Genomic DNA, 24,516 nt, shown 5'->3' with positions numbered 1-24,516 from the left:
ACGAGATTTTGTGCATACCCTCTCCAGATTTAGCACGCAATATCGAGATCACGAAGAGCACGCGACGACTCTCAGAGCTTAAAAGGGCGCCACCAACGTCAATTGTTCAAGAATATTCAAAATGGCTGCGCCCATGGCATGCATGGCAAAAAGATCGTTTCTGTGGTGATGAACTGAAATCAGCCGTTGTTGTCAGCGATTGTGGTTGTATTTCTCCTTTTTAGTTGTTAACATAAATCCATCTAGAGACGAAGAATCATGGCTGGAAAACCTCTTAAAATGTAAGTAAATCCATAGAGCTATACGCGACGTAGGCCAAGCATTTTTGAAAGATATTAAAATGAAAATTACACATGCTTTGTTTTTGTAGAACACAAAACAGTCGTCAGATAGTTTGTTATACAGCCTCCAACCTAGCTAACAGCTGAAATGGACTTGTTCATGACTGTTTTATGTGTAACTTTAATACGAATGTGCAACTCATTTTGTGTTCCTCTTACTCATTTACTTTAGGAACTTTCCGCATGATATGCCACCACTTTTTCTCTAATTTTTACAAAAAAGGATATCGCATTATGACTGAGCATGGGGGAAGGATTAGAAGGAGCTCGAATGAAGGGACTTCAAAAGTCGAACCTGCGGTACCGCGGTCGTTTAACAACACCTCGTAATCACCGACATACCTTATACAGACAATGGGCGACCTGGCGTATGTGAGTTTGCGTGTGCGCACTTGGTTCTTCACTCAACCATGGTGTCGTATGTTGTATGGGTATAATACAGAAAAACAACTTTTTTGAGACCTGATAAAAATTGTGTACACTTGTGCTCACCAAATCGAAAAAAAAAACAATTGAATACCAACCACCCTCGTGTGCTAATACCCAAATTTTGAACCACCGCTAGTGACCGGAAAGTAAAAAAAAATGAAAAAATATGCCATGATGCTTCAGTGAAACACCATAAACGGTAAATGAAAACGTGTATATTCACAATTCTTGTCTACAATGATTCAACTTTACACGAAGGCAACGGTGCAGAGCGGTGGTACCGCACGTTCTGTACAAAGAAATCTAATCCTGCTCGTTAATCGGCCGTCCAGCTGGAGGTCTCCTATCTTTTTCCACTGGTCAGACAGGGGCATTGTCAGGGTATTCTTTTGTTACTCTGCGGTTTTGCGGGTCGTTCGAGCTCCTTCTATTCCTTCCTCCATGGACTGAGTGAGTGAGTGGGGTAAAGATACGTCTATATAACTTATGAAGTTTGTTTGGCTATCGTCTCCCGGGTTAGCGGAACGAACCTCATTCATAGTTCTAGGACTACGTCTATTATATTTCATTTTCAATCAAATGAAAAAGTGGTGGCGCCACATGGAAACTATTCCGCTCATTATTGTTAAATATTTTGTTCAAGTTTTATGAAATGGCTATTTATGTTGCTGGTGTTTGCAATGAGAGTGGTAATTAATTGTTTAAGTAGAGGTACTTCATTCCCACCCAACAACAAACAAGACAAGATGCAACAATTTGCAGACAGAGAACATCCAGTTTGGATCTGAGAAAAGAAAGACCTGTCCTAACACGAAAACAAGAGAAGAAGAGCAAGAGGGATTTTTTTCTATGAACTATTCTACGATGTTTAAAGACACTGGACACTATAGTATTGGTAATTGTCAAAGATCAGTCTGCTCACTTGGTGTATCTCAACATGGCCTACAATGTATGCATAAAATAAAAAACCTGTGAAAATTTTAGCTCAATTGAATTGGTCTTTTAAGTTGCGAGATATTATAATGAAAGAAAAAAACACACCTGTCACACGCAGTCCACCACACGTAGTTGTGTGCTTTCAGATGCTTGATTTCGAGACCCCAAAAATCTAATTCTTAGGTCTCGAAATCGAATTCAAATATTTTAGTGGAAACATACTTCTTTCTCGAACACTACCGGTACAATACTTCAGAGATAGCCAATTCTCAAAATGTTTTACTATCACCAGCTCTCTTGATACATGTAATTAACATTAAAAACAAGTAAGTTTGTATGCTAACAGTTATAACCAATAGTGTCCAGTGCCTTTAAAATAAAAGATATGTTTTATATTTGCTGATTGATTTGGTACTGCTACTACTCTAGTCACATTGGCAAGCGGGCAAAACAAAATCAGCAAGTGGCAATCAGATGTGAGACCACTCATTTTGGAAAATTTGTTTGTGTGTCACCGTCAGCTTACCTATTTGTAGTAAAACTACATGTATGCAGGAGCTTACAGTTGTTGGTTAAAAACTTTGATGCGGCGTGTTTCGATTTCCAAAATCTTTAAATGGTGTTTTTATGGCCCAGTTTATCATTTCATACAATACATGTAACTTCAAATTTTAAAAGTGGAGTTTCTTGATTGAATTTGTATTTGTTTCCGTGGTTACAGATTGGTCTGTGGCGATGTAGAGGGGAATTTGAGTCAGCTGTTCAAGAGAGTCAACAACGTTAACAAGAAAGCTGGACCATTTGAGGTAAAGATCCTGCAACCGATTTCACGAAACGATAGGATTTTTCCTATCTCGAGTTAGAATGAGAGACCCGTCCTAACTTAGGATGGGTTCCGATAGGATTTATCCTATCTCGAGTTAGAATGAGAGACCCGTCCTAACTTAGGATGGGTTCCGATAGGATTTATCCTATCTCGAGTTAGAATGAGAGACCCGTCCTAACTTAGGATGGGTTCCGATAGGATTTATCCTATCTCGAGTTAGAATGAGAGACCCGTCCTAACTTAGGATGGGTTCCGATAGGATTTATCCTATCTCGAGTTAGAATGAGAGACCCGTCCTAACTTAGGATGGGTTCAATGCGTCCTACGTCTGTGGATACGGAACTGAACTCGTCCTAAGTCCTAAGATTAATCCTAAGTTAGGAAGAGTTTGGTGAAATTGACGGTTGGTGACCAAGCCTCAATAATTAACTTTATTTTCAAGTTTTGTACGATTGGCTTCATGTACATGTAGGACTCTAGAAATAGTAGAATATCGTGCCTACAAATAAAGCCTATAGTTCTGAACACTGGTGCCTAGGGCTTACCCTACTAATGCCTACACTGGGCCTACAGAACACAGTGCAGGGCAATAAAGAAAATTATAACACACCTCTTGTTTGTTTTGTATTCTGGTTGGTTACAGCGTCCTCTCTTGACTTGAACTGTGATGGACAGCACTACAAAACGTCCTTTCTTTGCCAGATTTGTGTTCTTATTTCACATTTAAGACCGAGTGTTACAATTCGGTAACTAGTGTATACATGTATGTACGTCTATTCCCCCTCGGCCATGTGAGTGACCAGAAGAGGGGCCTATTTCCCTCGGCCTATGGCCTCGGGGAATAGGTCCCTCTTCTGGTCACTCAAAGTCCCTCGAGGGACATAGACACATACACTAGTTACCTCATTGCCAGCCAATATGTGTTACTGTTCGATGCCTACAACACTTGTGCATAGAGCTTCCAGAATGCTAGGGCCTACAGAACACTGGTTCCTGCAGTCAGTTTCACCAAATTCCTTCTAACTTGGGATTAATCTTAGGATTTAGGATGAGTTAAATTCCGTGTCCTAAGACGTTAGGAGGCATTGAACCCATCCTAAGTTAGGACGTGTTACTCGTCCTTACGAGTTACTCGTTAGGACGAGTTACTCGTCCTAACTCAAGATAAGATTAGTCCTAGCATTTCTTGAAATCAGCTGCAGAGCCTAGAGAACACCGGTTCATACTAAGCTTGGGCGATATCACGATATTATCGAGTATCGCGATATTAATTTGGACACGATTTCGATATCGGATGGATTTGGTTTTAATCGAAATATCGATATATCGCGATGTATCGCGATATATCGCGATAATCGCGATAATTGCTAGCTGATACCCCATAGATTTGGAGTAAAACCAGAAGAATATGTCATTAGAACACCTCTCTTATACTAGGACTGTCTCTTCTACAACTTTCACTTGGAGTTTTAAGACTGATGATGTCAAATTTCATTAATCGCGATTATATCGAATATCGCGATATATTGTCGGCGATATATCGTGAATAAAGTAAATCGATATCGCCCAAGCTTAGTTCATACTTCCTGTGAATGCGAATGCGAAGCGAATTTTGGTGATGCAACAATCGGTACGCGTTCCATTTGCCTTTGTGGCGCAATGTAATTCACATACCAAAAAGCATTCGCAGGAAGTGTGAACCGGACTTAAGGCCTACCCTAGTGCCTTAGAGGGCCTTTCAAGTGCTGGTTAGCATAGAAGGCCGAATGTTAGCAATGGGGAACTTTAGACTATCTGCCAATCACCAAGAGAGGGCGCTCTTCACCAGGTAATGTCAACAACTTAGGAATAGGAGAAGCATGAGTGACGATCACTGACAGCAAATACCTTGTGTTTTGCGTGTTTTTGATTTTGTATTTTAGATTTAGCCAAACTGTATTTTGTTTTTCATAACACATTGCCAGCATAAACCAAACTGTTCTGGATAAGGACGTACTGGACACGGGTTCCCCAAGGATAACAAGCGGTGTGCATGAGTTTCTTGGAGTGTTTCTTCTAGGGTAATTAGCAAAAATTCCATATTGCTGACCTACCAAAAATTGAGAAGAAATCCGAAGTTTAGTTGTATGACAATGTATCTAATTTAATTTTCAAGAGGCTGAGAGACTTCTAAATATTTTTTGAGTATTTTTGAATTTTTAGCACTTACCATTGTGTTCTATAGGAGTTGTGCACCCTTATCTGGTAGGTCTGCTGCCCTCTAGTGGTAGCGCTTTCAAAAAGTCTCCCATTCATTCAATCATTGTAACGGTCTAAGTAATTTGACCAAATGAAAAAAAAATTGAAAACTTTCCAAAACAATACATCCCATGAATGTAAATGAAATGAAATAAAAAGGAATGGGAGACTTTTGGGACGCTTGGTGGCAGCAGACTTACCAGGTAAAATCCATTGTTCTCTGTTATGTGCGCATGCTCAGAACTATGTCAACGATGGAAATTTACCTGGTAAGTCTGCTGCCACCTAGCGTCCCAAAGTCTCCCATTTAACTTCACTGATTTGCACTTACAGATGCTTTTGTGCGTTGGTGAATTCTTTGGTCCCAATGATGCAGAGTGGAATAAATACAAGACGGGACAAGAAACAGGTTGGTTATCTCTTGTACCTTAATGGTGGCATCGGAGTCCTTCACGGAGATGTGGGCCCAATTTTTAAGACCTGGGCCTACTTTTATAGCGCTGCTTAGCGGCCGATTTTGTGCTTACTGTGCGATTTCCATTTCATAGCGCTGCTAACCGTAAGCACACGAAAAGGCATGCAAACCTGGTGCTTACTGCACGAAAATAAATGACGACACACATCTCTTCCCTGTTTAAGCTTTTCTCTTTTTCTCATGCTTTTCAAACATTGTGTTTGTAGCTTTTTCGATAAGTTTTTGTTGTTTTATTGTGCATTTTCAGTTTTGTAAGCGCTGTGATATAGTTTTCTATGTGGAGCGTTTCTAAATACCTGTTATTATTATTATTATTATTATTAATGCAAATCCATGGCAAACGCGCAATAAGGGCGCCTGATTTTTCTGCTAACATGTGAAATATGCTTGGCATCTTAGCAAATTCTTCTGCTACAGTAAGCGTGAAAATTTGCTTACCGTTAAGCAGCGCTATGAAGTTGGGACCTGCTTTATAGAGCAATTTGTTTAAGAATTTTCTTCTAAGCAGAGAGTAGCGGCGTACAAGCCAAACAAGTTAGTACATGTGGCATTGTGATTTGGCTGTTAATTTGTTGTGCTTAGGTGATGTTTGTGCTCAAACAACTCTGGGAAATGAGATTTTTGAGATGTGGTTTGCAGTACAAAGAAGTTCAAGTTTTTGATGTTGGCATAATTATATAAGAGTTACAGGTACAGGGAAGTTAAAGTTACTGAAATTACTCACTCATTCATTCACTTTGGTTTTAATAGAAATACCCAAAGAGAAACAACAAGGGGATTTTGTTTTCAGTTCATACACGACTGCAGGGGTTTTCATGGATTAATTCTCTGGGGTTATCCTCCCACAGCTAAAACTGAAATTTCATTGTCTTCTCTCTCTTTAATTGGCTCCATTAAGAGCGTTGAGAATACCCAAATCCAGTGAAAACTAAAGAAAAACAAATTCTGCTTTTATTTATTTATTTTGTTCTCTCTCTCTTTCCCTGGACGATAGCACCCATGCCGGTGTTTATACTTGGACCGAATAAACAAGAAAACATGAAGTTCATCCAAGACGTAAGAGGCTGTGAACTTTGTGAAAATATCACATACTTGGGTAAGTATCGCATAGAGTGGTTGGTGGTAACTGAATGTGTGCCGATGGACAATAATTGAAAAAATTTGAGTCTTTAGCTGCCTAACCACTTCACGTTTGTATCCTGTTTTTCTGGACTGTCTTATGGCCTGATGCGTTTTTTCCTGTCTGGATGTCGGCCTGGTGAAGGAAATCAGACAATTTTTTTTCCCCCACAAATAAAGAAATCCTGCTCATTTGTCTACTTCTCTAGTGCTTTGGATACTGTTTCCAAAAGCTCCTTGGAATCTGTAACCCCAGGGGTTACCAAATGGTAGAAATGCCATTATTTCAACATACCTTTGAATTTGTACCAAAGTTTCAGAGGTTTTTGTTAGTAATGACTCTCACCCCTGGATTGTATAACTCAAGTAGTTCAGACTTTTATGGTGGAGCTTAAAGGAACACGTTGCCTTGGATCGGATGAGTTTGTCGTTGAAAAGTGTTTGAAGCCGTTTGTTATGAAATGCATATGATTAGAAAGATATTTTAAAAGTAGAATAAAATGATCCACACAAGTATCACCCGAAATTGTGTGGTTTTCCTTTTACATCATCGACTAACACGGTCGGCCATTTGTGGGAGTCAAATTTTGGACTCCCATAAATGGCCGACCGTTTTAGTTCGTAAAGTAAAAGGAAAACCATGCAATTTCGAGGCAAGTTCGTGTGAATCATTATATTCTACTTTTAAATCATCTTCCTAACCATGCATTTTATAACAAACGGTTACAAACGCTTTTCAAAGACCCACTCGACCGATCCAAGGCAACGTGTTCCTTTAATATTTATAATTGGTCTTTCTTCAAATACACAGCTCTGTAGGGGAAAGGATAACACACACACAAACAATATATGTTTTGATATTTTATTTTAGGCAAAAAGGGTATTTTCAGCGGAGCGTCCGGTTTGCAGATTGCGTATCTGAGCGGCACAGAACAGAAAGACCAGACGATTCAAGAACCCAGCGATTTCAATAAAGCGGATATCGACGCTCTGGCTGTACCTCTCATCTCGGACTCAAAGTTCAAAGGAGTTGACGTCCTCATGACATCACCATGGCCAAGGGGGGTGTTTAAGTATGCCAGCACAGCAGTGAGTTATTTTAGCTTCAGCCATTTTAATATTATTTGTATAGAGTGCCTTTGATGGTGTCAGGGTTGAGTGGTTAAGAGCGTCAAATTTAAGTTCTGGTGGTTAAGTCATCTGAGTATGGGTTCGAGTCCTGGTCGTGACACTTAAAACCTTGAGCTAGATACTTTACCAAAATTGCTTAATAATAACGTTCTTATGAATAAATAAAATAAATAATTTGGGAGGCTAATCATCCTTACTCGCAGCTAAGAGCTGAATTGCGAAAGACGCGGCTACAATGTGTTCGAGAAGCAGGCATGCAAGGGCGCATTCAGCTGCCAGCCACATATCAACCCTTTATGACCACATAGGAGCACAGCCAATATCGAAAGTGTTTGGTTTTTTCCTGAGGGAGGAAAACCGGACGGTGTGGAAAACCCTTGTGGCACAGCAGAGAACCAACGCACAACTCAACTCACAAATGGCCCTGGCCGGGAATCAAACCGGGGTCACCTTGGTGGAGGCGAGCGCTTTACGCACAAGCCAACCGTACCACCCGTAAGTTATATAGCGCATTTCACAACAACGTCTCAATGCGCTTTACATTAATGCCCTGGTCTTTAGGCCAATAACATTTCTTTAATCTTTCTCAGTTCCTTGGGGAGTTGACAACCTGGGCAACCATAGCACTCCAAAGATTTTTTCATACACAATATCAACCTCTTCCCTTCCCCCTCACAGGTACTAATTATACCCCTGGGTTAAGAGAAGCAATTATAGTAAAGTATCTTGCTCAAGGACACAAGTGTCACGACCGGGATTCGAACCAACACTACCTCGACACTACCTGGAATGAACAAATGTGTATGCCTTTTACGTAATAATAGCAAATATGTAAATGAAAACAGTATTTCAGCTTCAATTTTTCTTTTTTTCACACAGGAAGGACTTGACGCAGAAACAACAGGCTCCAGTCTAATTGCTGACTTAGCGCTAGCTCTTAGACCGCGCTATCATTTCTCAGCTCTAGAGGGGGCGTATTACGAGCGTCTCCCGTACAGAAACCACAAGGTCCTTGCCGAATCAGCCAAACACGCAACGCGCTTTCTAGGTCTCGCAAAAGTGGGCAACCCGGCGAAGCAAAAGGTTTGTTTACTTATTGGAGTAGACTATACTCCTAGTTTTTGTAACTACTCTGGGTATGTTGGAACCTTGGCATTGTCTTTGACAATCTTATGTCTATGTCTTCACAAATAACATCATTGTCTAGGTCTGTGTCATACCATCTGCGTAACATTACACGTATAAGAAGGTTTCTAGACGTTGACACATGTAGCAGTGTTACAAGGTCTCTTGTTCTTTCACGATTGGACTATGGCAACGCACTTTTACTTGGAGCGAACACAACTCAAATTAATAGACTTCAACATCTTCAGAATTGAGCTGCCAAACTAATATTTTGTGCGTCTAAACATGATCATGCAACTCCTTTTCTCAAAAAGCTACATTGGCTCCCGGTGAAAGAGCGCTTTCAATTCAAAATATTGGTGCATGTGTATAAATGCTTAAATGGACTTGCACCAGCATATCTTTCATCTTGTTTTTCTTTTCACATTCAAACTAGGGCTGGGCTTCGCTCAGCATCAGACAAAACCCCTCTTGCTGAAAATAAACCGAGCAGCAAATCTCTTCAATCCGCTGCATCTAAATCATTTTCCTTAGCCGCTCCAGGACTGTGGACCCATCTTCCCATCACAATACGCACCTCAATTTCACTGCCTATTTTCAAGAAAGCACTTAAAAAACATCTTTTTCCTTAGTGTCTGTTTATTGCTTTATTATTCATTTGTTGTATTATCTGCATTGCTATTGTTCGTTTAAAGCGCTGTGGTCTAAATGAAATGGCGCTATATAAAAAACCCATTGTATTGTATTGTATATGTTCAGACAGCGTACTAAGTAAGACCCGAACCGGTTTAACTTTCGAGGTGATTGTAAAGAGTTGTTCCCCTTTATCGGACAGCACTGAGTTAAATCCGATAGGGTTTATCTTTCGTTTATAAGAGGTCCTGTTTATTGGTCACAGTGTGCTTACGTATTAAATGATTACGGAGGTCAATGGGTCGTCTGTTGTGAGTTAAACCGGATGTGGTCTTTGTTTTCTCTAGTTTTCTCGCAACTTCGATGACCAATTTAGCTCAAATTTTCACAGGCTTGTTATTTTATGCTTTTACACCAAGTGAGACTGGTCTTAGACAATGCAATTGTGTACCTTCCCTTCAAAGTATAAAGTTACATTACTTCTTACTTGCAGTATTTATACGCCTTCAACATAGTCCCCATGAAGACCATGGAGAGGGAAGAATTGGTGAAACAGCCTCAAGATGTGACGGAATGTCCCTATAGTTGGTCTAGCACCAAACCAGAACAGAAGTCACAGGTAAGTGAAAAGAGAACCAGTTCTAGAACTCAACAACAGGGGACCGGTAAACATACTGTAGACTACTTACAACTCAAAATAACCTCTCTTAAACTTATAATAAATGGTTTATTATTAGCATACCGCTGAATTGCGACATAATTCACAATCGTTAAAAATATTATAATAATTAAAAGCTTAACAATAGAAAATACATAAATGAAAATATGATAAAAATCTCAAAACAAAGGCCAATGTACAAACAGATGAAGACCAGAAAATTTAGCAATACATTAAAATGGTTGTAGGAGTTCAGGAGCTTATTGAGGTAGGGCAAGGGGCTATTTTAGAACCATTTGGTTTTGCAGTTAAACAAACCAAACTTGGCTCTTTGACGCAGTTGCATGGGTGAGTTGTTTTCAGTCACAGGGAACCACAGAATCAAGCGCTTGTCTTCTCTGCAAATTGACGGCAGAGTTTGTTTCTTCGAGACTGGAGGGAGTCTAGTTGAAGAATAGACAAAGCATCATGATATGTTGTATAGTCCTTAGAGAGGAAGTAGTGACATACATGTATACGCTTCTGTATCTTCTCAAGGTGGTTCACCTGCCTCTGGGTAAGGCCAGCATTCCACACAGGAATATATACTTCATGAAGCTCAGGAGCAGACCAGAAACTCAGCAATTTACCATGGGGGCACAGAGACAATTGAGCAGAGTGTGGGTTTGAATCCCCAGCCTTGACACTTGTGTCCTTAAGAAAGACACCTAACAATTGCTTTGTCCTTCAGTTACCACGTAAAGCCGTTGGTCCCATGTGTTGTGTAAACGCATGCAAAACAACCCAGTGCACTTGTCGAAAAGAGAAGGGGTTTGCCCTGGTGTTCCTGGGGTGGATTTCACAAAGAGTTAGGACTAGTCCTATCTCGAGTTAGGACCAGTTACCCTAACCCTAACCCTAACCCTAACCCTAACCCTAACCCTAACCCTAACCCTAACCCTAACCCTAACCCTAACCCTAACCCTAACTTAGGACTAGCCATGCAGTTTGTATATCCCCTAGGACTAGTCCTAACTCTTTGTGAAATCGAGCCCTGGCAGGATTAACAGCATATTGCGCCACAGCACCTTGTAAATCTGTGCTAAGGATTACGTCTTATGTATATCTCAAATTCATCCCACTCCTTGCAGTAATTATACCTGGCGCTTAGCATCCTTTGACGAAAGGCGCGTTGTAAATTATACATACATGTAATTATTATTATTACAATTGCCTATGTTGCCTCCATGAAGTATCAGGCCTGTATCAATAGTGTTTTCACTAAGGTTTTTCAAGTCAAATTTGCATCGGAGATAAAGAATATTAATTTTGGTAAATTTTGATACTCAGTACTTTCCTTTTTTTTCATAGGACTCGGGAAAATACTGAGTATACAGTGCTAACACACATCGGTGTATGGGTAAAAACCAAAATTAATATGTTTTTCAAGTCATTAAGTATACACTTTTTTTTTTTTTTTTTTTACAGACAGACATGTCCAACCAGTACTTCTTCTCACAAAGGGGAGGTCAAAGGGGCAGAGGTCAAAAGAGGTCAAGAGGTCAACACAGCGGGCATGAAGGTCAAAGGAAACCACGTAAGAATAGACATTATTTTATAAAGGATCCAGCTATGGGCATCTTGCGCGGCTTCCCAGGTTGTATCATAAACTTAGGCATGATCCCTGGTATACAGCAGTTACTGGTTGAATGGCTTCTGACTGGCACTCAAACTAAGTTACTGATAAAATTTGGAGATCACCAACATTGGGCTAGATACCTTAGCTGGTAGGATGCCGGCACGTTAATGCAGAGTTCAAATACTTTTGTAGTCAATGTTTCTGTTTTCCACCCCAAATTGGTTTGTATTAATGTAGAAACACGGGGAGAGGCTGGTCCTCTATTAAAAAAGGCTGCGACCCCAAAGCTAAGTTTTAATTGTTAACTGGTTAATATGCTAATCACAAAGTTGGAGTAGAGACTTGAACAATGAGGGCGCAATTTGGTTTCCCAACATGAGTAAAATGCTTAATTTTTCTTGATTCCATTGCAGCTCAACCGAGAGGTCCGTGCTGGTTTTGCTTGGGGAGCCCAGAAGTTGAGAAACACCTTGTAGTCAGCGTTGGAACATCGGTAAGCAGATTTCTCAGTCACAGATTTCATTCTTTCTTTTCAAAAAATATTGTTTTATTTATCTATTTTTTAAATTTATTTATCCCAAAAGAGAGTTAAAGCCAGTTCTTAGTCATGTTAGTAAGGGGCTACTATAAGAAAATATTTCGGATAAAATTTACTCAGGGGAGCTATAGTTAGGAACTGTAGTCCAAAATCTAGGATTGAGGGAAACTTTTACAAGGCAAGGAGCTCCAAAGAGTATGCCCACAAAAACGCAAAAAAACTTTACATCCTTTTCACTGAGTGGTTGAATTTCTTGTGTCAATTTAAATTGGATTTGCAGTTAATCTGCCTGGGACATTCAGTAGCACCAATGTTTTTTTTATCCAATCAAAATATTAGGGTCTGCTGTTTGGAACAGGAATTACATTAAGATACCAGGTGTGAGTTGGTGAAAACAAAAAGGGTGTATTATTCTGAGAAAATTTTCTTGCCCTTCTCTAGAGTAGATATCTCACCACTATGTTAAATTATGCCATCAATTCTAACACAACCTTAATCTGTAATTGTTGTTCTTACACAGACATACATGGCTCTTGCTAAAGGAGGTATGGTACCAGACCACGTACTCATACTACCTATCGGTCACTACAGGTCAATGGTGGATCTCCCTGAGGTAAGAAATTGTCTGCAAAAATAAGTCATCGAGTATCAAATTACTCCAAATCAAATTTAAATATTTGAAAAATGTTAACTCATGAACCATGCACTTGATTTTCACAATCTGTAGCTCATCAGAAAGGTCTTCAAACCGTAACAAATACTACCCTGATTGTGACCACATTTTTGAGTTTGAAGTTGAAAATTTCAAATACATGTACCCATAGCTGAAGAACTACATGTACTTTTTTTATTTGTATTAATTTTTTATTTATTATGCAAGTCGCCTGACACACAAGGCCTGAAGGCCACTTCAAGGTGTGGGCTACAATTATTTTTTTCTAGAGGCCGTTGCCACCTACTCCTAGGGCTGAAACAGGGTTAACCCCTTTACAGTCCATACAGATGTAGGCTTGGGTATCATCAATTCGAAGCCTGGCCGGTAGAGCAGAAAGCACTACCTCCCCAATTTTATGTAGCAAGTGTCAATATTTTGACATAAAGTTGTAGGTCCTTGATCCTGCTCAAACTTTTGCACAAAGATGAAGTTTGACCTTCACCTCCTGTAAAACATGGAAGTCAACAGAATGAAAGTTTACTGTTCATGTTCATGTACAATATGGGTGTGGATGCATTGAACCATGCCCATTCAATGTATAAGCATTCAACCTAATATGGCATTTTCCTTATAAGTCTTTATTTCTGTTCCTTGTTTTAGGATGTCATTTCAGAGCTGGATCAGTACAAGGCAGCGTTAAGGAAATACTTCAAGTCAGTCGGGAAAACATGCGCCATCTTCGAGAGGAATTTCAAAACACAGCACCTCCAGTTACAGGTAAAAACAAAGAACCAAAAATAATCTGTGCCCAACTTCACAGAGCTGCTTAAGCAGAAAATATTCCTTTACAGATCTCTGCTAAGCAGAAAAAAGTGGGATACCAGCCACAAATTGTACATGTGACATGGTAGTTTGGCTGGTAAAATTGTTCTTGTAAGCATAATTTTGTTGTGCTTAGTGGTTTTCTGTGCTTAAGCAGCTCTATACAATTTGGGCCTGCGGACCAGTCCCTTTCTCAACATATCACTTGCATGGTCTAAAAGTAATAGTCTTCTAGGGGATTCCAAGACCGATTTGGAGGTAACTTTATGCCAATTCTTTCTCAAGTTACATGTATCACCCCGACAACATTTCTTCTTTTTTAGCCATAATGATCTTGACTTTGGTCCAAAAACTACACCCTGCTTGTAGAATTCAATGCCATTACACCCAAAAAAATTTGAGTTGATATCCTAAGTCCTTTTTGAGTTATGGTCAATAATTGCATATACAATGTAAACTGCTCACAAAAAGTAAGGAAACTTTTTTCAATCCAGTATATTTGTTAGTATTTTGCAATGATTACATGTTGCTGGACTTGACCACAATAATGAGAATGAGACAAAGTCACAAATCAAATGTGCCAAAAATTAGCAATTTTGTGTTACCGTGTGGACAATCAAATTGACACTGTAATTCAAACAAGCAAGACAACTTACTGATCTTAATCCACTTTATTGAGACAAGAAGTTTGGTATAGAGCAAGACAACTTACTGATCTTAATACACTTTATTGATACAAGAAGTTTAGTAATGAGTGGATGATCCGAAGGCGTTGATGACAGCCTGGCACCTTCTTCTCATGCTGCATAAAAGTCTTGTGATGCGCTGATGATGAGGGATGGCGTTCCATTCTTCATTAAGGAACCTGGTTAGGTCAGCCACAGTTATGTGTTGGTGGTTCTGGCGCGGACAGCGAGGCCAAGCTGGTCCCACAGATGTTCCATGGGATTCAGGTCTGGACTGTTGGCTGGCCAATCCACGGTGCACCCCAACATTGTTCAGTTAGTCAGTCACCAGTCGGGCTCGATGGTGGCGAGCGTTGTCATCTTGAAAGATGGCATTTTGGTCCAAGAGTCTGCAAGTATGGGACTGCAATCTGCTGTAGAATATCGTCTTGCAAATACCCATCAAACAAGGTGTTTTTCAAGAGATGAGGGTTAATTGTGTCGGATGAGCTCACGTGTGCAAATCTTTGTGTAAACCATTAACGGTTCTGAAAATCTTGATCGGTTTGATTATTGAGCATTACCTATTGACCATTTAGCACAGACAACGGTAATTTTGGCACATTTGATTTGTGACTTTGCTTCATTGTTATTCGTGTAGCCAAGTTCAGCAACATGTAATCATTGCAAATGTGGTATCATTTTAAAGAGGAACAGTTCAGCTTTGCATTGACATATACCATATACAAACAGAGTATTGAATAATAACAAATATACCGGATTGAAAAAAGTTTCCTTACTTTTTGTGAGCAGTTTATGTACACACACCCATGCGAACACACACAAAAGGACAGGTCCGAAACGGCCCCTTAAGTGTTCTCGCTTATACAGGAAAGCTTGCTTAAAGCCATTGGACACTTTCTGAACAGAACAAAAATTAGAAGTTCACAGATTTACAAATAACTTACAGGGTTTACAGAAGGTAATGGTGAAAGACTTCCCTTGAAATATTATTCCATGAAATGCTTTACTTTTTGAGAAAACATTAAAACAATTATCAATTCCCGATATCGAGAATAAGGGATTTATTTTAAACACATGTCATGACGCGGAAACAAGGTTGGGTTTTCCCGTTACTTTCTCCCGACTCCGATGACCGATTGAGCCTAAATTTTCACAGGTTTGTTATTTTATAAACAAGTTGTGACACGCGAATTGTGGGCCTTTGGCCAATACTGTTTAACGATGTTGTGCGATTGCTTTAAAGGATTTCCTAGTGTCCCCACAAAAACTTGGAAGGTATACTTGTACATCCTTTTCAGTGAGAAAGTGTGTTTACATCGAATTACTTGGGTTTTTACTGTATTATCAAAAGTAGTATTATTTAGCATTTGTGATAATGGACCGTTCAAGAAGTCTTGTGTTCATTCAAATATTTTTGGTCACTTTGGTCCTATGTTCATTGCTTTCACACATCAAGGAAAGAAACTCACACATAGCGTTCGAATACTTAGCAGACTTGCACAGTCTATTACAAAATAATGAAAGTGTTTTCAAAGACTCTTATTTTGATCTTTTGTTTTACTTATTTAACCGGGTCATAGGTCGTACCAATCGAGCGATCAGTATGTGAGGACATCAAGGAAGTATTCATGGAGAAAGCTGAAGCTCAGAAGCTGGAGTTGTTTGAGATACCGACACGTACAGACCTTAAGCAGGTAGGTAGATTTAGCTTGGGTCCAAATGTTAAAGGCAGTGGACACTATTGCTAATTACTCAAAATAATCATTAGCATAAGGCCTTAGTTGGTAACGAGTAATTGGGAGAGGTTGATAGTATAAAACATTGTGAGAAACGGCTCCCTCTGAAGTATCGTAGTTTTTGAGAAAGAAGTAATTTTCCACAAATTTGATTTCGAGACCTCAGATTTAGAACTTGAGGTCTCGAAATCAAGCATCAGAAAGCACACAACTTTGTATGACAAGGGTGTTTTTTCTTTCATTATTATCTCGCAACTTTGATGACCGATTGAGCTCAAATTTTCACAGGTTTGTTATTTTATGCATATGTTGGGATACAGTTAGTGAGAAGACTCACTTTGACAATCACCAATAGTGTCCAGTGTCTTTAAGGACACAAGTGTCACGGCTGGGGATTCGAACCCACACTCTGCTGATCAGGAACACCAGAGTTTGAATTCGGTGCTCTTAACCGCTCGGCCTTGCGGGTTTCCCTGGGAGACCACCAGCATAAGGCTAAATTGCTCATTTTTGGTACAGCACCGGCACAATAATCTCGAGGTTCAGTGGCTCTGTCAATTTGTCTTTGTTACACCCAAAATAAATGTTTCTTTTAATCTGATGTACATCATTTTGTTTTAATCCGATTTAGGTTATACCTGCGGACGCACCCTATTTTTACCTAGAGTTGGACAACGGAGACAAACTCTTACATCGGATGAAGAAGAGTGTGTTCTTCCCTCTACAGTTTGGAAGGTAAGATAGTAAAGGGTTTTTAGTACGACACAAAACCCCAAAGTCTACAGATTTACGTTCAACTTACAAAGTTAAAAGATAATGATGTTAGAAAGTTTCTGTTAAAGGAACACGTTGCCTTGGATAGGTCAAGTTGGTCTTTGAAAAGCGTTTGTAACCGTTTGTTGTAAAATGCATATGGTTAGAAAGATATTTTAAAAGTAGAATATAATGATCCCAGTATTACTCGAAATTGCATGGTTTTCCTTTTACCTCGTCGACTACGCGCTCCGCCATTTATGGGAGTCAAAATTTTGACTCCCATAATTGGCCGACTGTGTTAGTTCGCAAAGTGAAAGGAAAACCATGCAATTTCGAGCAAATTTGTGTGGATCATTGTATTCTACTTTTAAAACATCTTTCCAACCATATGCATTTTATAACAAACGGTTTCAAACGCTATTCAAAGACCAACTCGACTGATCCAAGACAACGTGTTCCTTTAAACGGTTTGGGTACTTTTTGTACAACACAAAACCCCCAAAGTCTACAGATTTACGTTCAACTTACAAAGTTAAAAGCTAATGATGATAGAAAGCTTCTGTTAAAACATCACTTGATGAGGTGAAGTAGTTTTTTAGAAATAAGTAATGCAATTTCACAAAAATAATTTTCTTCTCATTGAGACGACAATTATTTTATCATGTACAACAGATTTACGTGACTCTGTGATTTTCAAGTTAAAAAAACAAACTTGACGACTAATGAAGCTGAAACTTCACTATGATTAAGTCAATCAATCAATCAATATAACATTTATTTCCACATTCACATGGAGGCATCGTCCTAAAAGCTGAGGCTTGCGGTGGATGTGCCCGTTCCAACAATACAAAACAAAACAGGACCACTATAGACATGAAGATAAACACATAAAGGTTTAACTATGGTTAAACAAGGTATATATAACGCTGGAGCAGAACATGTATGCGAAGTAAACAAAGGGACTAATAATTAAACAAACAATACGAATTAAAAAACATAGATGAGTAAGAGTAATCAAGTAATGGCTAAGCCAAGTACCAGTAAAAAAAAGCAAATCAATCAATTATGTTGGGAATTTAGTAAAAATGTTTTTAGTCAGTATTTAAATGAGGTAATTGAGGGGCAATTAGTAATTGATGGTAGAAGGTAGTTCCAGTTTTTTGGTCCAGTCAAAGAAATAGTGTGTTGGGAAAGATTTGATCTAAATAGGGGAACATGTTATTTAGCTGACGACCTTTTATTATAATCATATCTGGTGCTCTTAAAAAGAAAAAGATTGAGTAATGATTTAGGAAGTTGGTTGTTTACAAACTTATACATAAAAACATCTTGCTGAAATACATTTATATTCATAAGAGACAAGAGCGTATGTTTCTTAAACAAGGGAGTGGTGTGCTCGAGAAAGGGGGCCTTGGGAAAATAGAACGCTCCGGGGATCACCTCGGGAGTCAAAGTTTTAACCATAGCGCTCGAAGCCGTCAATATTTGTATATAATAAAACAGTATTTATATTGCGCAATATGAATAAAACATTCCTCAAAGCGCTTAACAGCAAAATGAAAAGCAATAAGAAAACAAAAATATATAAAATTAGGCGAGACCAGCTGTTACCTGAATGAAACCAATAAAAATATAGCCTTGCTCAAGGCAGTCGAATTATTCACTCCGAAAAAAGACCGCCGCTGTATAAAAACCCACCCGTATTCACTGTGCGTAAAACCAACCCGTATTCACTGTGCGTAACATCACACGACACGATGCCCCCGTACACTATCCGCATCCCATGCGGAGGCCGTCAGGCCGACAGCCTTGTAGGATCTGTGTTTAAGCCACTGACCTCATTACTATAATAAGCGAGGAGTTCCCACGGTCAGCTCATTACCATAATGCCCGCGAAAGATGAGACATGTTTACCTCACACACCACCACCACGGACGCATGATAGGGTCCAAAGGTCGTGATAAGGGAAGTGCGTGATTGGACGTCAAAATGAATAATTCATTTGCCTCACATCCTGTGTTGTCTGATAGGTCTGACGAACGATATACATATTCATGAGCTGCATACTAGCATATCCTAGAGCCCCCCCCAATTTCGTCCACTATTGGAATTTTTTCAATACAACACATTAAAACGGGAAGACACAGATCCGACAAGGCTGTCGGCCTGACGGCCTCCGCATGCGGTTAGTGGTGTACGAGTGCGATGACTTGTGTGAACAGTATTCGTGCGATGTGACAGTGTGTATACGGGTGGGTCATTCGGTGTGATCGCACACACCATCCACAGGGTATACGGCGGGTGGGTTTACAGCTGCGTCTTTTCGGAGCGAATAATGCGACTGCCTTGAGCAAGGCTAATAAAAATACTACAAACAACAAAAAGGAAACTGTTAAATTACTGTAATTATATGTATTACCCTCCATAACCCTTGACCACAATTTTTTTTTTCTCTCGTACAGAGAGGTGATGGCATGCGAGGAGCTCCTCGACATGCCAGAGAGGGCCAACTGGAAAGCTTGTACCATCGAGAAAGATGAAGAAACGAGGCAAGCCGCTGCATTCCGCAAGAAGTTTGAGCCATTTGATTTTAACAAAGACGAATGAAAGACAAAAACACTATGGAAATGGCTCAGTAGCGAGGGTTTATTGAACCTGGGGGCAAAGTAAATAATAATTATAATACAGAATCTTAAAGGCAGTGGACACTATTGGTAATTACTCAAAACAATTATTAGCATAAAACCTTTCTTGGTGATGAGTAATGGGGAGAGGTTGATAGTATAAAACATTGTGAGAAACGGCTCCCTCTGAAGTACCATAGTTTTCGAGGAAGAAGTAATTTTCCATGAATTTGATTTCGAGACCTCCGATTTAGAACTTGAGGTCTCGAAATCAACCATCTGCACGCACACAACTTCGTGTGACAATGGTGTTTTTTTTTTCTTTCATTATTATCTCGCAACTTCGATGACCGATTGAGCTTAAATTTTCACAGGTTTGGTATTTTATGCATATGTTGAGATACACCAACTGTAAAGGCTAGTCTTTGACAAATACCAACAGTGTCTATTGTCTTTAAATACGGCATGTACTGTATCTACCAATAAGGTACTCAATGTGCTTAGTACACCATATACATTTTTTTCAGAAACACGTTATTGAATGTATGTTTGGTTTGCGGTAACACCATGTGTGTTTCTACTTGCCAGGTAGAGTTGTTCTTAGAGAACTGTCTTGCTTTATTCTACTGCCGCGGAGTAGATAATCGGAGGTTCGGGAGACTTCTCAGTTCTGAAAAGAACTGTCCATAGACTGGTCTACTACTTTAGCTTATAGGATCGTAATTAACTGTACTGCCGCGGAGTAAGTTCTCTAAGCAAGACAGTTGTCTAAGAACAACTCTACCTGGCAAGTAGACACACACATGGTGTTACCGCAAACCAAAAAATAACATTGATACCTCACCATGCAAGTTATGAATTTTGAGACCCAATTATGTTGCACCCTATAAGGGTTTACAAGATGCTACGGCGCATTCAGCAGCCACTGCAAGGAACACCGGGCGAATCCCTTCTCTGAGCGATAAGTGTTACTGGGATCTATGTGCATTACACAACACACAGGGTCAATGGATTGTTGATTAAAAAGATATGAAATTTTGTAGGATGAAATTTAAACTTCCGCTTTTAAATATAAAGAGAGTACAGATCTTACTTTGTGTGAAGTTTGACAATTGCTAAACTTCCAGTTTGGATCAGAGGGCGTAGGCTCACTCTTTTTTATTTTTGAAATTCTTTCTGAAGATGTATAGATTGTATAAAACAGTCGTGTGGTTCAGGATTTTTTAAATTTATTTTTTAATCGTTAAAAGTAATTTTGTCGAAGCTCAAACAGAGAAAAGTCAATTTGAAGAACATTGATTTGACTGTCTTTTAATAGAGGACTTTTGGGACGCTTGGTGGCAGCAGACTTACCAGGTGAAATCCATTGTTCTCGGTATTGTGCGCATGTTCATTGCTACGTGAACAATGGAAATTTACCTGGTAAGTCTGCTGCCACCTAGCGTCCCAAAGTCGCCCATTGCCAGTTACCACTTGTGTGTAGCGAAATGTTAATAATATTTTGTCGCTCAGAATTCTTCAGTAAAGACTAATTATTGTGTTTTTTTATGACAAATAAAACAAATATTCTTCAGGTACACTTTGTACAAAAACGTGGACATTTTGCTTGTCGTTTGCTGTTATATAGTCTAAGAATTTGTGAAGGTTTGTATCTCATGCATTATCCTCCATGACCTTTGACCTTTACTCTGTTTTGGCAAGAATCTTTCCATCCCAACATGGGATCACGCACAACTATGGCCTGTCAGTTGGGCAAAATCTTAAATGGTTGGTTGGTGCAAATAAAAAAAAAGTTGAAGTTCAGCTCAAATATTTTGTATAAGGTTACATGTTGTTGCTATTCAAACTTACTACAGGTTTGTTATTTTAGGCATATTTATGTTGAGATATGACTGGTTTTTGACATATACTAAAAGAAGGTGTCCAGTTGATTTAAGAGAGTAAAACAACGGTACACCAGAAAGGAAACTAACTAATTTGACTATTGGTTGAGAGCGCGTCACGTGGGGTTGCTTCGGCTCGGGCCTTTATCACACGGCAATTCGACCCTGTCGGCTTGATACGGCCGTGTAAGAACTCGTCGCTACCCTTTTATTCCCTTATTTAAAGAGAAGTTTGCACTCAAACGCTAGGCCTATTAAAGGCAGTGGACACTATTGGTAATAACTCAAAATAATTATTGGCATAAAACCTTACTTGATAACGAGTTATGGGGAGAGATTGATAGTATAAAACATTGTATGAAACAGCTCCCTCTGAAGTGACCTAGTTTTGGAGAAAGAAATAATTTTCCACGAATTTGATTTCGAGACCTCAAGTTTCATGTGACAAGGGTGTTTTTCTTTCATAGTTATCTCGCAACTCCGACGACCGATCGAGCTCAAATTTTCACAGGTTGGTTATTTTATGCATATGTTGAGATACACCAAGTGAGAAGGCTGCTCTTTGACAATTACCAATAGTGTACACTGTCTTTAAAGGAACACGTTGCCTTGGATCGGACGAGTTGGTCTTTGAAAAGCGTTTGTAACCGTTTGTTATAAAATGCATATGGTTAGAAAGATGTTGTAAAAGTAGAATACAATAATCCACACAAACATGCCTCGAAATTGCACGGTTTTCCTTTTACCTCGTCGACTAACACGGTCGGCCATTTATGGGTGTCAAATTTTTGATTTCCATTTATGGCCGACCGTGTTAGTTCGCAAAGTAAAAGGAAAACCACGCAATTTCGAGGCAAATGTGTGTGGATCATTGTATTGAGCACATAACGGTAAACATCAAAAGCAAATCAAAATCCTTGTGATTTGGATGATCATCTATTGTCATCCCATTATTTGGCATTGATACATTTTGTAAACTTATACAATCCAAAACCGTGCAAAAACAAGGTACAGAGGTTGACAAACTTTTAAAAACCCGGGAAAGACGTGTGGCTTAAACCCTCTAAAACCGAAAAAAAAAGAAAAAAAAAACTGATACCAAAACGTCTGTAGAGCGAGTGTATTTTCGAGTCGCAGGGGAGTTTAAGGGAATTTTCTACCATCATTATCTTATTATGTTTAATGTAAATCTGTGTGGACATTGTGTTTTGTGTGATCGTTATAGTTGGGAACCTTTTGGTCGATCTCTTCACACTAACTTAAACTTTGGAACACGTTGCCTTGGACCGGTCGAGTTGGTCTTTGAAAAGCGTTTGTAACCGTTTGTTATAAAATGCATATGGTTAGAAAGATGTTGTAAAAGTAGAATACAATAATCCACACAAACATGCCTCGAAATTGCACGGTTTTCCTTTTACCTCGTCGACTAACACGGTCGGCCATTTATGGGCGTCAAATTTTTGATTTCCATTAACGGCCGTGCGTGTTAGTTCGCAAAGTAAAAGGAAAACCACGCAATTTCAAGGCAAATGTGTGTGGATCATTGTATTGAGCACATAACGGTAAACATCAAAAGCAAATCAAAATCCTTGTGATTTGGATGATCATCTATTGTCATCCCATTATTTGGCATTGATACATTTTTTAAACTTACACAATCCAAAACCGTGCAAAAACAACACCCGTTAAAACTAGTTACAGAGGTTGACAAACTTTTAAAAACCCGGGAAAGACGTGTGGCTTAAACCCTCTAAAACCGAAAAAAAAAAAAAAAAAATTGATACCAAAACCGTCTGTAGAGCGAGTGTATTTTCGAGTCGCAGGGGAGTTTAAGGGAATTTTCTACCATCATTATCTTATTAAGTTTAATGTAAATCTGTGTGGACATTGTGTTTTGTGTGACCGTTACGATCACACTAACTTAAACTTTAGAACACGTTGCCTTGGACCGGTCGAGTTGGTCTTTGAAAAGCGTTTGTTATAAAATGCATATGTTTGGAATGATGTTTTAAAAAGTAGAAAACAATCATCCACACAAATATGCCTCGAAAATGCGTGGTTTTCCTTTTACCTCGTCGACTAACACGGTCGGCCATATATGGCCGACCGTGTTAGTTCGCAAAGCAAAAGGAAAACCAAGCAATATCGATGCAAAGTTGTGTGGATCATTGTATTCTACTTTTAAAACATCTTTCCAACCATATGCATTTTATAACAAACGGTTTCTAACGCTTTTTTTTTTTAAACCAACTCGTCCGATCCAACGCAACGTGTTTCTTTAAAAAAGAAAAAACTCCAGGGAATTTCCCGTAAATACCTTATTCCCAGTAAATAATAAACCCTGCTCAGGGGGTACGGTTAAAAGAGTTAACCCCGGGGTAAAACGCTTTGTTTCGTGAGACGACCGTGCATATTCCTGGGAAATAGTACTCTCCGCAGTTATAAATTGGGATAGTAAACAACAAAAATTTACAGTTTTTTTTTATGCAAGTCGCCAGACACACAAGGCCGTGTGGGTTACAATTATTTTTTGTCCAGAGGCCGTTGCCACCTACTCCTAGGGTTGAAACAGGGTTACCCCTTTTACAGTCCATACGGATGTAGGCTTGGGTATCATCAAACCGAAACCTGGCCAGTAGAGCAGACAGCACTATCTCCCCCACATGAATTTTACGTAGCAAGTGTCACAAACCGGGATTCGAACCCACACTCTGCTAATCAAACACCAGAGATTGAATCCGGTGCTGTTAACCTTTATGACAGTTTTTCAGTCCTGTAAACTCCTTTTGTTTGTATTTGTATATTGTGTTTATATGGAAATAAATGTTGATTGATTGATTTGATTTGAGATGACCTTCCAGCTTCCCATTATATCCAGGGAACTCGGCAAACTCCCACAGGGGGGATATAAACACCAAGCTGGCAAAAGCTATCTCTCTCAAACAAACGTGTTAACGTCTATGATATCATATTTACAAACCTGGAAGAATTGGCCTTCGCTCTGGTTCAGACAATACACTCTTGGCAGTTCCAAAGGTGTATTCCGCTGCTGGGGATCGTGCTTTTTACGCACATGCTCCGCGCCTTTGGAACCGTCTCCCTCATCAAATTCGGTCTGCGGAGTCACTCGCAGTTTTCAAGAAACATCTCAAAACTTTCCTGTTCAATGACTGATTGCTTTGACTGTTGTAAAGTTTCTTGTAAAAGCGCTGTGGTACCTCGTTGTAAGAGCGCTATATAAATTATTATTATTATTATATTATTAATTGCACAGAAATCAAGAA

The 24,516-nt window shown here is 39.3% G+C and overlaps 2 protein-coding genes across 2 annotated transcripts in view; one reads left to right on the top strand and one right to left on the bottom strand.

The window, feature by feature from the left end:
• The window catches only part of LOC139943317 (microfibrillar-associated protein 1-like), a 40,052-nt gene that overhangs the window by 11,364 nt on the left and 4,172 nt on the right, over positions 1-24,516 (bottom strand). The window lies entirely within an intron of this gene.
• Positions 127-20,937, top strand: LOC139943316 (CWF19-like protein 1). Its single transcript, XM_071940141.1, has 14 exons — positions 127-281; positions 2,428-2,512; positions 5,104-5,179; positions 6,240-6,341; positions 7,236-7,453; positions 8,375-8,578; positions 9,747-9,872; positions 11,379-11,487; positions 11,943-12,022; positions 12,588-12,680; positions 13,383-13,499; positions 15,814-15,927; positions 16,601-16,704; positions 19,188-20,937. The coding sequence occupies exons 1-14, from the start codon at positions 259-261 to the stop codon at positions 19,330-19,332; spliced, it is 1,596 nt and encodes a 531-aa protein (XP_071796242.1). The 5' UTR covers positions 127-258; the 3' UTR covers positions 19,333-20,937.

This window comes from Asterias amurensis, chromosome 10 (assembly GCF_032118995.1).
Source record: "Asterias amurensis chromosome 10, ASM3211899v1".
NCBI lineage: Eukaryota > Metazoa > Echinodermata > Asteroidea > Forcipulatida > Asteriidae > Asterias > Asterias amurensis.
Note: the sequence above shows the minus strand (reverse complement) of the source record. Positions and strands in the feature narration are given on the sequence as shown.